This window comes from Lactuca sativa, chromosome 3 (assembly GCF_002870075.4).
Source record: "Lactuca sativa cultivar Salinas chromosome 3, Lsat_Salinas_v11, whole genome shotgun sequence".
Classification (NCBI taxonomy): Eukaryota; Viridiplantae; Streptophyta; class Magnoliopsida; order Asterales; family Asteraceae; genus Lactuca; species Lactuca sativa.
This window is the reverse complement of record NC_056625.2, coordinates 46,694,947-46,711,308: the sequence shown is the minus strand read 5'-3', so window position 1 is coordinate 46,711,308 and position 16,362 is coordinate 46,694,947. Positions and strand designations below refer to the sequence as shown.

Sequence of the window (16,362 nt, the reverse complement as noted above, 5' to 3'; positions counted from 1 at the left end):
GGTCAAACATACGATGTTCAACTTCAAAATGCTTATGAAATCTTCTAAAATTTATGGTAATTTAGATAAAAGTTCTTAAATTGGTAATGAGTTTTTGAAGTTAGATATGTAGCAGTATCAAAATAAAGATGTAAATTGTGTTAATTTTGAAATTAGGAAGTGTTTAGTTTGACCTCAAAAGTTAGAGAAGGAATTAAAATTACCTCCAGTTTTCTGGGTCTTATTTTTTTCTTTCTTTTCATGCGGATTAACCCCTTGAACCTCCGGCAAGCACCCATTTATATCAAACGACAAACATCTTGCAGAAAAGCATTTAAAACGATCAATATTTCCCATCTTTAAAGTTTTTCAATCTAGGGCATGAGGATTCACAAAAGTAAACATAATCCCATAAGTTAATTTCAGTTTCTAATAATCTATGTCAAATCATTCATTCAACATTCTATAATCTGATTGAATCAGGCAATTAGATTTCAATCTCAAAATATGACATAGTGATAGACTATTAAACTGATTTCTATAAATCTGAAAAAAAAGATAATCTATTTATGCTATAATTCATTCAGACATAATTGACAATTATAAACTGATAATCCTCATTCCTCAATTTCTTATAATCTATTACAATATCGGTATTACCTGATTAGCAGGATCAAAAATGAAGAATCATAAAGTGACAATCTACCCTTCACGCCTGTCTTGCTGAGTTGATGTCGCTGTTTCGTTGAGTTGTTGTCACTGGACGCCTAGACGTGATCGACGATTGCTTTTTTTTTTTTTTTTTTTTTTTTTAATTGTGTACGACAACTTGATCGCTGCCTTCTGGTGTCTGTTCGACACAGCCTTCTCCAGATACGATGAACTGATGATGCTGGACTGCTTTAGGTTTGAATTGAACTTTTTTTTTTTTTGAAACGGCAATATATTTAGATATAAATTAAAATCCAGCGCATAGCTGGAAATTGTACAAAATGAGACAAGAATAGAAATAGTTATATGGTCTAAGATAGACTACATAATTGTAAGGCACCTGTCCAAGGCACCAGATCAAATGGGAAATACATCAGATTGCAAGGCTGCAGAACTAAAGACTGAGATCTCTTTATTTCGGTTGTAGCTCCAAATGTCCATAGTAACTTTGTAACTTTGTACTTCAATCCATTTCAATCTTCATTCCACATCTTTGCCCATCAGGAGTAGTATAGTGATTGATTGATAAAACGATCCACCAAAAGACAATGTGGTGCCACTAAGCTTCTAAGATATTCTGGGGTAAAATCGTCCAAAAACTTGCAGGGGCAATTAACTCCTTTTTTTTTTTGATTATCCACCACTTCAGATTTTTCTGGACCATCAGCTTCATCGAAATCGCAGTCAAAATGTAGTGCAGAGCACTCCAAACCATCCATTTTTAGGACAAGGGTAGATTCATCCATAATACCCTCACCCACAGAACTTCTGTTTTTTCATTTTACTAGCCCTGTTGCCTTTTAGCCAGCCTATGTCTGTAATAAAAGCACCATCAATGACGTCTTTGAGTGGCTTCAATCAGCGACAACTGTGGTATCTTTAAGCGACTTCAATCTCCTATATTCTTCATCACCTCTAGAGTAAAGATGTAACACCAGAAAAAAGAAAAAAAAAATGCACACCAAGAGTTTTGTATGACACCCCCCCCCCCCCTCCCCACAACCCAATTTCTACACGAAAGGAAACACCACGAAAGAACCTAATTACTGCCAATTCCTAACGTATGTCTACCCGATGAAAGAGACTCACACCAAAAGCACGCCGGCTGTAATTAGGCACATCACCAAAGACCCCAAATTCACCCATAACAAAACCAATGATCCCACCCCCAAACGCACGCCGGCTGTATTTTTTTTCCCTCATCTTTTGCATTCAGCTATCAGATCACAACACCATTCCGTCCACCTAAATTTTTTATTGTTGCATCTAGAGTTGATCCACAAATGGATCAGTAGTTGTACTTCATTTGCTAGAAATTTATGTGATTTGATTGTGTTCGAGTGGATTCTGTCATTTCGGAATTTCCAGAACACCCAAATGTATATCAACACAACTGCTTCCTGAATTTGGTGGAGGTTATCACTTCCTAGTGCTAAATTCCTGCACTGAAGTATTTCATTCAGTGAACCAAAAGATAATGGGAACGTATACCACCATTTCTGCACACCATGCCAAACTTCTTGTGAGATTAAGCATTCGGTTAATAGATGTGATTCTGATTCCACATCAATGTTATATATGGACATGTGGTCAAAGATCTGATACCAATGCTGTTTAGATTCACTCTGGTAGGTAGCCTTCTATGACAATCTCGCCATGCTAGGATATTCACTTTTCCGGGGACCAGGTTATTCCATTGCCAAGCACCAGCCGGTGTTTTTGGCAATAGTGTTTTGTCAATGAATCTCCTAAGAGAGGCTACAATATACATCCCTGAGGGTTCAAGTCTCCAAGTCGTGTTGTTGTCCTGCCGGACTGACAACTGTGAAAAGAGATTGCAAAGATCCAAGTTATCCTTGGACAAGTAGTTGTGTAGATTCACGATGTTACCCCAACAATGCCCTTTCCACTTAGCTCTGGAAGGGGCATTGACCCCCCCCCCCCCCCCCCCCCCCCCCCCCCCCCGCGGGCGCGCGCGCGCGGTCATTCCCATAGATTGATTTTATGACATCTTTCCAAAGTTCATGTTTACGGGATGTGAAACGCCACCACCGTTTTCCTAGTAGTGCTAAATTGTGAGCCTTCAAGCTACCGATGTCAAGCCCCCCATCTTTTTTTGGACATAATTTTATCCCATGCGATCCATGACATCCTTCTTTTCTTAGAGGAGCCACCCCAGAAGAAGCGGCACCTTAGTTTTTCTAGTGTTTTTAGTAACTTAACCGGGGCTTTGTAGAGAGAAAAAAGGAATGAGCCTGGGCTCCCCAAAACTGATTTACATAATGTTAAGCGTCCCCCAAACCAAAAATTTGTGGCTTTCCATTTTGATAATTTTGTTTGGAATTTGGTTATAAGAGGATTCCAATGAGCCAATCTAGACATACTTGCACCCACAAGCATTCCTAGATATATGAAGGAGAGGTTACCGATTGAGCAATTAACTCTTCTTGATAGCCAGTCTAATTCCACCTCGCTAACTCCAAGGCCGAATAGTTTGCTTTTGGCCATGTTGACTTTCAAACCTAAGGATAGTTCAAAACATCTCAAAATTCTAACCAAGTTTTTTTTTTTGCGTTTTCTATCGACCAAGAGCCAAGGAAGATCGCGTCATCGGCATATTGAAGATGCGATATTATAGTGCCGTTATTTGGCAGTTGAACTCCTTGGAAGATGCCCTGCTCTTTTGCTTCTTCCAACTCTATGTTGAGACAGGGATCCTGTCGTACTCCCCTCATAAGTGAGAATTCTTTGGAAGCTGATCCATTGATGATTACAGAAGCAAGAGCTGAAGAGAGACATCCCAAGATCCAATTGCGCCATTTCTGACCAAAATTCATTTGAGCCATTACTGAATCGAGATAATTCCAATTGAGGCAATCGAATGCCTTCTCGAAATCAACCTTGAATAGGAACGCCTTTGATTTGTTCTTCCGAAGCCAAGATATGACTTCATTTATAATCAATGGGTCATCTAGAATGTTGCGATCTTTGATGAAAGCCGTTTGCGTTTGACTAACGACATGAGGAATGCAGACTTTCATCCTTTCTGCAAGGACCTTGGCTATAATCTTGTATATACATCTAATTAGACCGATCGGGCGATATTCACTGAGGGAAATTGGGTCAGATGTTTTTGGAAATAAGATGATGAACGAGGAGTTGCACCCCCGATCAATTACTCATGTAGTTTCAAAATCTTTAATTGCTAGGTATATGTCGCTTTCCATCAAATCCCAGTGTTTTTTATGAATTCATAGGTGAAGCCGTCAGGTCTAGGCATAGGTGAAGCCGTCAGGTCTAGGCCTGTCGTTTCCGCATAGCCACACCGTAGATTTGATTTCTGCAGCTGATATTGGTTCTTTTAAGTTTTGAGTTTGGATAGGGCTGAGTTTGTTGAATTTTTGGCTGAGGAATTGGGGTCTGTTGCTCATTTGTTCAGTGAATTTTTTGGAGAAGAATTCAAACACTTCTTTTTTGATTAATTATGGGTTAGATGTCCAGAAGCCATTGATGTTGATGCCATATAGTTTTTGAGATTGATAATTTTTGTTGATTAAACCGTGGTAAAAACCAGAGTTTTCAGCTCCCTCTAATGCCCATTTGCATCGAGATTTCTGCTTTAGATCAAGTATACATTTAGCCTCAAGATCCATCATTTCCTTATGTAGATTCTTTCGATATTCTATCTTCGATTCATCTAGAGAATGTGATTTTGCATTAGTATCGATTGAATCTATTTCCTTTGTTAACTCCTCGACTCATTTTTGTTTCGTCTCATTTTTGAATTTCCTCCATTCATTAATTTTTCTTTGGTATTTTTTAATTTCCCAGCCACCACTTATAGAGGGGACAAGGAAGCAAAAATTCCTGAAGATGTTCTACATACCCATCCTTGTTTAACAACGCCTTCCAGCTCATCCTCTAGTAGCCACGCATTGAAGAATCTGAATGGAGGTGCACCGAAGTCACTTACGGGTGATGAGAGGATTAATGGGCAATGATTAGAATGTAGTCTTGGTAAAGCCATCACTGTCAGGTGATTATGTGAGATTAGAAAGCAGTCAAGTTTGCTATGCTTGGAGCAGTCTGAACTCATATACATGAACTTTCGGCCACCGATAGGAAGATTGATTAAATCCACAGAAGTGTTGAATTTTTTGAAGTAGTATGCATTGGAAGGGCGAAATATAGATCCAATTATCTCGTCAGCTGACCTGACTGCGTTGAAGTCTCCAAACACCACCCATCTTATGTTATCGTCTGAACTTATGACGTTTTCAAGATTTGACCACAACGTTTTCCTTCGAGTTGGATCATTTGGAACGTAAACATTTATAAACCCATAGGTTACATTTGAAGTAATCCAAGTTCCTTTAATTTCTAAGAAGTTTTGCCCTTTTATAGTTACAGAGCACTTAAAGGCTGATGGGTCCCATAAAGAGGCTATTCCTCCTGATAGTCCGATCGGGTCGACTGTTTCGCACAAGAAAGCAGATGATCCCTAGATTGCGTTATCTAATTTTCCCCTAAATTCTAAAGTTTTTATTTCTTGAATTCCAAGTATCGAGATATGATTTTTACTCCTAAAGGGTTTTGATCCATTCTCGTTTTACCTCACCACTAACACCTCTGCTGTTAATGGTGAGAATCTTCATTGATTAACTATGATGACCCTCCTCTTCTTGATGATATTCCTGATATCCTCTTGAAATTTTTTGAGTTGAAATCCAATCCTCTCTCCAATGGCTATCGTCTGTGATATCTCCTCGTTTGTATCCAAAGAAGCTTCCAATCTATTCGGGTCCATTGTCTGATTGTTTGGGGATTTTGATTCAGCGTGTGATTGAGTGGTATTTGATCTTACTGGAGACGAGTTTAGGTCAATATGTTTTCCATTATTGACTTGTAATGTCAGTTGGGGCGTCTTGTGATGGTGGGGTTGGGGATTGGGTTGTGATATGGTAGGTTGAATTGGGATTTAAGCTTGGGCTCCGACAAGTTGATCAGATAGGTTGTATTGGGCTTGTCTGAGTTGGTTTTTTTTCTTGTAACTGAGTTGGGGATAGATGGCGTGAATCAGGACTAGATTGGGACCCACTTTTTGTTTTTCCATTAATTATATTGTTCGATAATGTGTGGAAGAGATTTTCCACTACCGTTTCTGGCGTCGATTCCCCTTCTACCAAGTAGGCCTGGAGTTCCATCGAAGCTTCCAGTAGGGGTATGTCGTCGATATCTCCCTCTGTATCGACTTCATATTCACCGAAGTCATCTACATCGTCGCCATTTGATCCAAAATCATCGCCGTTGATGTTCCATTGTGTGCTAGGGTGGAAATCGAAGTCGTTTCTTGCCATAACTGGACTTAGTCTGCTAGATTCGAAAATGTCCTCCACAATTGTGATCTGATAAGGAAGATTATCAATTGCTATGGTGATGTTCGTATTGATGAGTCCTTGATGAGCGGTAAGGATGCCTACTCTTCCAAATGCCATGTTCGGGCAGTCTGTTTGGCATTCATCCGGGGATCACCACAGTGCCTCAATTCCTTCCTATTGCTGAAAATGCCTGTTCGCACCATGCATGTTGAGGCACCCCAGAGATCATGATGGAAGCAATTCTCTCGTTGAAGTTTTCTTATGGCCTCCGGTGATATAGGCTTTTGAACCATGGTCTCCATATATGCTCACCTTCTGTCAACATATTATTCTTCTCCGATTCGCTTTCAAATTCAACAAGCATCTTAAGACCCCCCAAATATCTCATAACAATGTTTGGGCATCCTTCGACATCGTTGAAGGCTTTTACGTTCATTAAGGCTTGAAAGTTTTCGGTAAAAATTCCCTGGTTTCAGGAGTTGATGACATTTTGATCTTTGGTATTGAGTTTTGAGACGCTTCTGGTTGCTTTGTGGGAGGCGGTGCGGTGGGTTAAAAGGGATTCCTTGAACAACTTCTGCATAGGTCTTGTGAGGAGGATTTTGTTTAGGATGGTCTTTCTTCTAGGGTATATAGGTACATGGTGGTACGATCTTGAATGGTGGTGGTTGTATGTTTATTGTCTATCGGCCTCATTAGGGTAGGATTGTTGTGGGTAGCAATGGGGGTGTTGACGGGATGGTGGTTTTTTTTGCGTTGGAATCTTGCAAGGTTTATGCGAAGCCTGTGTTTCCCAATCCAGATGTCGTTGAGTTTTCATTCAAATCTTACGGCGTCGTTCACTTCGATGAATCTTATGAATCCAAATCTCTTGTTCCTGCTGTTCTTCTTCTTCGCTATGTATACATCTACCACTAGACCATACGCTTGAAAGATCTTCCATAAGTCTTTTTCTTCCAATCGATGCGGGAAGTTCTGGAAGAAAAAGGATGTTGCTCATTTGCTTATGTCTTCAATGTCTTCTTTTCTCCTCCGACGTCGGACTTCCTGCCACTCTCCGCTTTCTCTTTCTCTCATCTCTCGGCGTCTCAACTTCACTTGTAACCTTGTTATGTTTCAATGGAGTGTTTTGTTGATAAGATTTTCACCCTAATCTATGTGCATCAAAATATCATTTTAAGTATCAAGGATAAGTTTTTTGAATTGGACTAAACTATACATAATATTAAAAAAAATTGGGCCCCTTAAAGCACATGCTCCCGAAAGATCCCTTATGGAGAGAGGGTAGACTCCAACATACACAAACACTTATAGAACTCTATTACACCGATGCATGATACATTAAAAATACATAACTACCTTGATAACCAGGGTTGTTTCCTATTTCACTCCAATTACCTCTTTAGTTTTTAAAAAATTAATGTTGAGCTTGAAACACACCCATCATCCACTAATCGAAGCACAAACCTCCTTCACCACCAGAATATGGACAAAGATATCAGGTTTAGATTCCACCTCAAAACCAAAAATCCACACCATAGAGAAACCGTTTAAAGACGATTTGTGGACTACATTTTTTTTTAGTAATTTCATGTTGTTGAATATTGTGAACTTCTATTTCCTTTATTTTTCACGAGATCCAAAATTTATATTCGTATATATTTAATTTGAATTTTATAAGAGAATTATCTATATATTACTTATATTACACAAGAATGTATTTTAGTAAAATATAGTTAGAATGTTTATAACATTAATAAGTTTTGAGTTACAAGAACCATGCACATCCCAAAATGCCCGTAACAGCCCGGCATCTCCTTGTTTAGAATTTCTTTTTCTTTTGGCTGAAATATATTTGATATAATTTAATGACCAAACATTAAAGTAATTTCCTGAATTAACATTAAAAGTAAAATCACTTTCTACGCGTATATTGGAAAGTCAAAGTCAGCCCTTTACCTACAAACTTGCCATGAAATTTAATTTTGTGTGACCGAGCCCACATGTATACATTGAGATCATATATTTGTTTGTTCTGATATATTTGATTTTCTGTATATTTATGTGTTTGATATTTATTATAAAAACAAATTTATTATAAAAACAAACTTAAATCCAAATTTTACCTAACATATCAAATAGAATTTTGAAAAGAAAAGGCTAAAAATCGGAAAATATGTAATATAAATTGCTCATTGCTTGCAGAATGCGAAAGTAGTCTATAAAGAAAGAGTCAACAGGGAATCTATTTTTAAAGTTGCAGCTGGTAAACGCTATAACGAACGCAGTTGATTATCATCCTCCTTCCGGGGTTTTTTCAAACACCTTTGAATATATCACCATTTTTGTAACCCCATTCGCAGTCAACTATATGCTCTCTACTCTATATAAATACGCCAATGCTGTCGATCAAGCTCACCAAATTAACTGAACATGAAGAATAAGTCTCAACTTAGCTCTTCTGTCTTCCTCTTTGTTCTAACTTTCTCGTTTTCTGTTTCATGGGCAACCTTGTTATCTTCCCCAGACTCTGGAAATCTCATAAACTGCCTACAGTCCCACTCCAACAATGTCAGTGCCATCTCTCAACTCATTTTCACCCCTGTCAATGCTTCTTTCCTACCCATTTGGCAAGTCGCAGTTCAAAACACCAGGTTCCTTAAGCCCTCCACGCCTAGACCATCAGTCATCGTGACACCTGTGGAGGAAACCCTTATCCAAACGTCTCTATACTGTGCCAAGAAACACGGATACGAGATCAGGATCAGGAGTGGGGGACATGACTGGGAGGGCCTCTCATACACTGCTGATGTTCCCTTTGTTATGCTTGATTTCACCAACATGAGGTCTATAGACGTGGACGTAGCAAAAAGGACTGCTTGGGTCCAAGCAGGCGCTACCCTTGGTGAACTCTACTACAAAATTTCACGAGAGACGGATACCTTGTATTTCCCGGCAGGTGTTTGCCCTACGGTGGGTGTTGGTGGTTACATGGGCGGTGGTGGCTACGGAAACCTGTTGAGGAAATACGGTACTGCAGCCGATAATGTTCTGGATGCTCGCTTCATGGATGTTGATGGGAATATTCTCGACCGAAAATCAATGGGAGAAGATTTGTTTTGGGCGATCCGAGGAGGTGGTTCTTCAAGTTTTGGAATTGTTCTTGCATGGAAACTGAGCTTGGTTCCAGTTCCAAAAAAAGTAACCGTCTTTATACTGAATAAAACTTTGGAACAAGGGGCTACCGAAATCTTCCATAAATATCAATACGTTGCACCAAATATCGATAGAAATTTGCACATAAGAACTCAAGTTTTTGCCGAATATATCGGCAACACCACCAAGAAAACCATAAGAATTATGTTTGAAGGAATATATCAAGGCACAACCAACACATTGCTTCCGTTGCTCGATAGAAAATTTCCAGAGCTCAGTGTTACCCGAGAGATTTGTGAAGAAATTAGAATGGTCCAGTCGACCCTTGTGTTTTGGGGCTTGCCAAGCTCCACCCCGATCGAGATTCTTACGAACCGATCTGCCATTGCCAAGCTGAACAACAAAAGCAAATCAGACTACACCCGGACACCCATCCCCATAAGAGGGCTCAAGAAGATATGGAGAAAGCTTATGCAAAACGATGAATCGGCGCTGCTAATGATAAATCCATTTGGCGGAAGGATGACTGATTTTTCAGAGACAACACTTCCATATCCTCATAGAGCGGGGGTGTTGTTACAAATTCTAAAGACTGTCAATTTTAACGGTCAACCTTCAGACACAACCCCTACATCCCTAAAGAGGGTAGCTTGGCTGGGAAGCTTGGATGCATTATTGGCTCCTTATGTATCGAACAACCCCAGGGAGGCATATTCCAACTACAATGATCTGGATTTGGGTGTTGGAAGTTCTAATTATGAAGAAGCAAGTGTTTGGGGCGAGAGATACTGGAAGAGGGACAACTTCAAGAAGTTGATTCGAATTAAGGCAAAAGTTGATCCGCACAATTTCTTTAGGCGTCCACAAAGTATCCCTGTTTTCTAAAATCTTATGAGCTCTCTCCGTTATGTGACACTCCGAGAAAGAACCAAAACATGCATTTTATTTTTTTATTTTATTTTTTCTTGAAATACCTGCGAAATTGCTACTTTCTGTCCGTTTCTTTTCCTATAAATGATCTCCATGGTAAGACATATACGTCTATCTATCAGTTAATGGTCGAATTGTGATAATAGTTTGTATATTTAATTATTATTTTATCTCATAATTACATTATCTTATTCTTATGTTTCTTGCAATCTTTTTGTTGTGTGATAAACCCAATTCTTAATTAAGAGTTAAATTAAACTTTAGACTTGGATTAAAGTACTTTGGTAGAGACTAACATATGTTGAAACGTGTATGGTTTTATTTTCTTACTATGCGAATATCCATGCGTTGCCCAGAATACAACAATATATTTTGAAATATTTATAAATATATGTTTTTTTTATGTTGTTTGCTATTATAACATTGTTTTTTTTAATTAGATGATAATATAGATATCTTTTATAATTCTATATGTCTCAATGGTTTCTACATGCGGGTTACTCATTAATAAAATTAAATATAATATATGATTTAATGATGTTTATAGTTGTTGTTACGATTAGTTAATTTTAAAAAGTTTATTTGCTTGTCATTTTAATTTCTATCATTGTAATTATTTAAAACATCAAACATTGTTTTTGTTATTAAAGGTAACAATATAATACAATGTTACTTTTAACTAGTGTTGTTTTAAGTTATTTTAAATAAAATATTTAGAAACTCTTAATTATTTTAATTTGGTTTAAAAAAATTAACTTTTTTAAAATTTATTTGATGAGTTTTTTTAGTTTCTTTGATTGTAATTATTTAAAACAACAAACATCGTTTTTGTTTTTCAAAATAACAGTATAATTTTTTTTATATAATATTACTTTTAACTATTCTTATTGTAAGTTAAAGTTAAGCTACTTATTTGAAAATTCTTAATTTATAAAAAATAGTTTCATTTTTTTGTTAATTTAGGATTGCAATTTAGCTTTAACACTACAATTTATTACTTTTAGCTATTTATAGAATAGTCTCTCAATTTTTTTAATGTTTAACTGAAATTTTGATTTAAGTTAATCGTTTAACATATATTGAAATTAATAATTTAACTATTTTGCATAAAATCATAAATTATACAAAAGTTGTGACTTTAAAATGACAATTGCTCATGTACAACAACATACCTAAACTATTGAGTTAACTATGTAATTTAGTTAATTTATTTTTAAAATTTTGTTTTTGCATTAATTTAACATCATTAACCAATTTATAATAATTATTATAAAGAAATTGAAAAGTCATTGAGGTTTCAAACGCATGTGGTGCAAGTAAAAATGCATATATAGTTGAAGTCTTCACAAATATACGTTTTATTAAATATAATAATAACGTTGCTGTTAAATGTGATATAATAATTCATATACTAAGTTGACATAATATATTGATTATTTTGAATTATATGATAATATATACAACTATTAAAATTGCATAATCTCAATCGTTTTAAAATTTATTTGCATAACATTTTAATTTCTATCATTGTAATTATTTAAAACATCAAACATTATTTTTTGTTTTTAAAGGCAACAATATAATCATTTATACATAGTTATTTTTAATTATTTTTATGGTAAGTTATATTAAGCTACTTATTTGAAAACTTTTAATGATTATAAAATATCTTTAGGAAGTATTTTAGTTAAATTGAGATTCTAATTTAGTTTTTGCATTTAGCACTATAATTTATCTCTTCTAACTATTCACAAAATATTCTTTGGGTTTTTTAAGTAGAACTGAAATTTATATTTAAGTTGACCGTGTAATATTACATTTAAATTAACAATTTAAATATTTTATCCAAAGTGTTCAATAGTTGTAGCTTTAATTGATAATGGTTAAATAGAACAACATATTAAATCTAATATATTAAGTATAATATGTTAAAAGTTAAAGACATAACTTTATAAGTAGAAGTAAAAATATTATTTTCATATTGAAACTTAGTTTATTTATAAATACACTTTAGATTTGATATTATTTAACCTTATTAACCAACTTATAATCATTATTATAAATAAATTGAAAATTCATGGGAGTTTCAAATGAATGTGGTGAAAGGAAAAATAGTTAGGAGTTTCAAATTGATGTGGTCAAAAGAAAAATGATTCCTTTATTAAAGACACTAGACGAATTCCCGCGTGTTGCGCACAAATATATTTATATAGTTTTTTTAACGACAAACACACACATCTACACAATTATCTAATCCTTTTCCTAATTCTATAAATTGTGACTTAATATTTATAAATGAAAAAACAATGTTAATAAATGTATATAAAACATATATTGATTTCTATATATAACGAATAACAAATAGTATAAAAATAAATATTTGATGATTTTATTGACCATTTTAATACATTGTATATAAATTTTATGTTAATTTATGTATTTAATGAATAACAAATATATGAAAAACATAAATACTACAACTTTTAATAACATAAAAAGACTACAATGTCTACTATAACATTTGTAACAAAAAAACCTTATTAAACACTCATAACTCATACAAAAAATATATAGAAGACATATTATATATATATATATATATATATATATATATATATATATATATATATATATATATATATATATATATATATATATATATATATATATATATATATATGCACACACATACATACATACATACACGCTATTAAAATAATCATATCGCTATTATTATCTTTGAAGTAATTATATTTATACGAAAATGATATAAAAATTCATTATAGAATGTTTGATGCCTTTAAGGCATACAACAAAAAATTATTAATAACGTTAAACTAATTATGACAGAATATCTATTGTTCGAAGAAAAATTCTCATAGTAATAAACATGATGCGCCAAAACCCTTTTTTTTTCAACTCTTCATATTTTAATTAAAAATATCTAAAAACACGTGATTGTTTGTGAGAAAATTTATTTATATATTATTAACACGGATACAATGTATATAAATAAGAGGAAAATAAAAAATCACTACTAATTACTAAGCATAAGTTACAAAAACTTTTGAGTTGTAGTGATTAATAAATTTATATTTGAAATTCTAAGTATACACAAATTAGAAAGCTCTTTTGTTGTTGTGAAAATTTCAAATGAATTTGCTTTAAGTAAATTTCCCGTGTTGGAATTACACACACACACACACACTGAGATACATACGTGTTATTAAAATAATCATACGTTATCATTAGTTTTGAAATAATTATACTTATACAAAGTTGATATAAAAACTCATTATAGCATGTTTGCTGCTTTTTAAGGCATACAATAAGACATTATTAATAACATTAAACTAATTATGAAAGAAAGTTTGTTAAGCTTGTAAACTTCTCATTTTAGGCCACTTCATATAAGATTTGTAAAACTTGCTATAATGATGGACTTGAAATTAAACTTTTATGATACAAATTATGGAGCATATCAATATACTTAACATGTATTGCTTTAATCAATTACAATATGTGGTTCAAACAACTTTTTATATATATACAAATGTAAATATAAAAGGAAACAAAAATCTAAGAAAAAACAATGCATATTGAAATATTCATAACAAAAAAGAAGAGATAGAAACAAATAGGCTAATGATGATGTTCTCACATGTAACTTCTAAAATTGCAAACCACAATTCGAATTTCACATCACTAATATATATATATATATATATATATATATATATATATATATATATATATATATATATACACACACACTACAACAAAATGAAGCTAATGCAACCCCGCTAAAAGGTTACATTAGGCCTTGTAAAAGTTGCATAATGCCTAAAGCAACCTTTTACCAAAGGTTGCATTAGGTAAAGTTGCATTAGATCTAAAGCAACTTTTTTCTTCGAAAATGCAACCTTTTTTGAGATAGTTGCAAATCTTTTTTAAATGCAACTTTTTTTATTGCAACGTGTGTTATGCAAAAGCAACCTTTTTAATACTCATATGTAACTTTTTTACACTTGGATGCAACTTTTTTAACTATTTTAGTTACGAAAATGCAACTTTTTTTATAATCAAATGCAACCTTAATTATGTTTTCTAGTAAAGAATTGCAACCTTTCTATATGGCATATGCAACCATTGTTATGTCTTTAATTGAAAAAAATGCAACCTTGTTTATAGTCAAATGCAACTTTGTTTTTGTGATTTTTCTAATTTCAATGCGACATTTTTTTTCCTAATCATATAGACGCCACATATGTTTACTACATTGCTACAAATATAAATTACTACTAAAATTACACCTTAAAAATAATAACATAAATATATTATATAATTTTATGGTCTCCTTTGACATATCTAAATTCAAAATAACAACCATAAATCAAAGTCAACACAAAGTTGTCAACTATAATCACAAAAAAATAATTAAAAACATTCTAGATGTGTCTTAAACATAGACGATAAATCATATTAGCAACTATCGGCCTTCTCGAGGTTGTTGTTCTGCTAACTTTCGCATCATGGCTTCAAGGTTTTCTTGCTGTTTTTTAATATCTATTTGCATAGCTTCTAATTCGGCCTGCTTTTTTTCATGGTCATCTTGAATCTCTTTCCGCATTTCAATCAACTCATTTCTTTCAACTTCATTTGCTTTGAATGATTCCATAAGTCCCGTCGGAATCATGTATGATGCATCACCACCACCCACTTTTTTATCAATCTATTAGTAACGCCTCTACCATAAAGTCGACGGTATCCATCATTCTCTTTTTTCATCACAATCATATAAGGATCTATGGCATCACTTTCATCTTCTAGATGTTCATACTTCTTCATTTGTTCCTACAAGATTATTAAAAATGAATAGGATAATTTTACTAAAGCATCTACCATTAAAAAGTTGTTTATATTGTAAAAAAAATTGCATTTAAATGCAGAAAAGAACAATTTTTTTATTGTTTAAAAGACATCTATTTGATGTCCAAAAATCTGCTATCAAAAGACTGTTTTTATGTAAAAAAATAACTGCATTTTAACATCTAAAAAAAACTGCATCTTAAAACATTTTTTTTCGTGTAAAAGACAGCTATTTGGTGTCCAAAAATCTGCTATCAAAATAGTGCTTTTATGTAAAAAAAATTGCATTTTAGCATCTAAAAAAATTGCATTTTAACATCTAAAAAACTGCATTAAAAACAATTTTTTAATTTTGTAAAAGACAACTATTTGATGTCCAAAAATCTGCTATCAAAATAATGTTTTTATGTGTAAATAAAAAACTGCATTTTAACATCTAAAAAAACCGCATTTCAACATCTAGGAAATTGCATTTTAACATATAAAAAATTCCAATTTAATGTCTAAAAACTGCAATTTAACGTCTAAAAAGATAGTTTACTATTAAAAGGGAAAATTATTGTAAAATTGAAATACAAACTTACAATTTTATTTGCCGTGTCATCATATGTATCGACATATACATGCCCATCTGTCCTTTTACGTGTACGTTCAAACATTTGACTTAGAGTTGGGAATTCCTTGTTTGGATCAACAAGAAAGTATCAAAATGTGGGACAATATAAACACAAATCACAAGCAAAAAGAAGACATTAATTACCATTTCGTCACGTATTCTAGCAAAACTTTTTGGACCAGCCGTGTGCATATTTTTTAGAGACTTGCGTATTTCTTTTGCCCGCGAACAACGTTTCTACACACACATTAATATATAAAACTCCATTGACCAAATACACCTAAAGACAAATCAAATATTAACAAACACTAGTAATAAAGAAAATGTTTTTGAAATTACCGTCACATCTTTTTTATTCCATAACACTAATAGTTTTGAGAACTCTTCTTGAGGAATGCATTCAGGCCGATTCTTCCATCTTGTTTTATTGTCCTTAAATTGATAGAAGTGTTTTTTCTTGAACCTACATTTGTATACCTTATACAAATTTCCAATTGTCCTAAGAACCCAAGTTTTAGCATCATCGAGCACATCATATTTTCCCTTAAAAAAATTAGTAATTAGTAAAAAGAAAGGAAAATAAAAGAGGATGGAAGAATAAAGCTACCTAAAAACTTACCAAGACATACTCCCATATCTTATCTTTATGTGGAACTTTGTGCCATGAAGTACATGTCAATGGTGCATAACTATGGGTACGAGCTATTGTACCCAAAAACCAAG

The 16,362-nt window shown here is 33.6% G+C and overlaps 1 protein-coding gene across 1 annotated transcript; it reads left to right on the top strand.

Annotated features, from left to right (window-relative positions):
- Positions 1-8,477: 8,477 nt before the first annotated feature.
- Positions 8,478-10,345, top strand: LOC111909083 (tetrahydroberberine oxidase). The gene has a single exon (XM_023904868.3). The coding sequence runs from the start codon at positions 8,502-8,504 to the stop codon at positions 10,107-10,109; it is 1,608 nt and encodes a 535-aa protein (XP_023760636.1). The 5' UTR covers positions 8,478-8,501; the 3' UTR covers positions 10,110-10,345.
- The last annotated feature ends 6,017 nt before the right edge of the window (positions 10,346-16,362 follow it).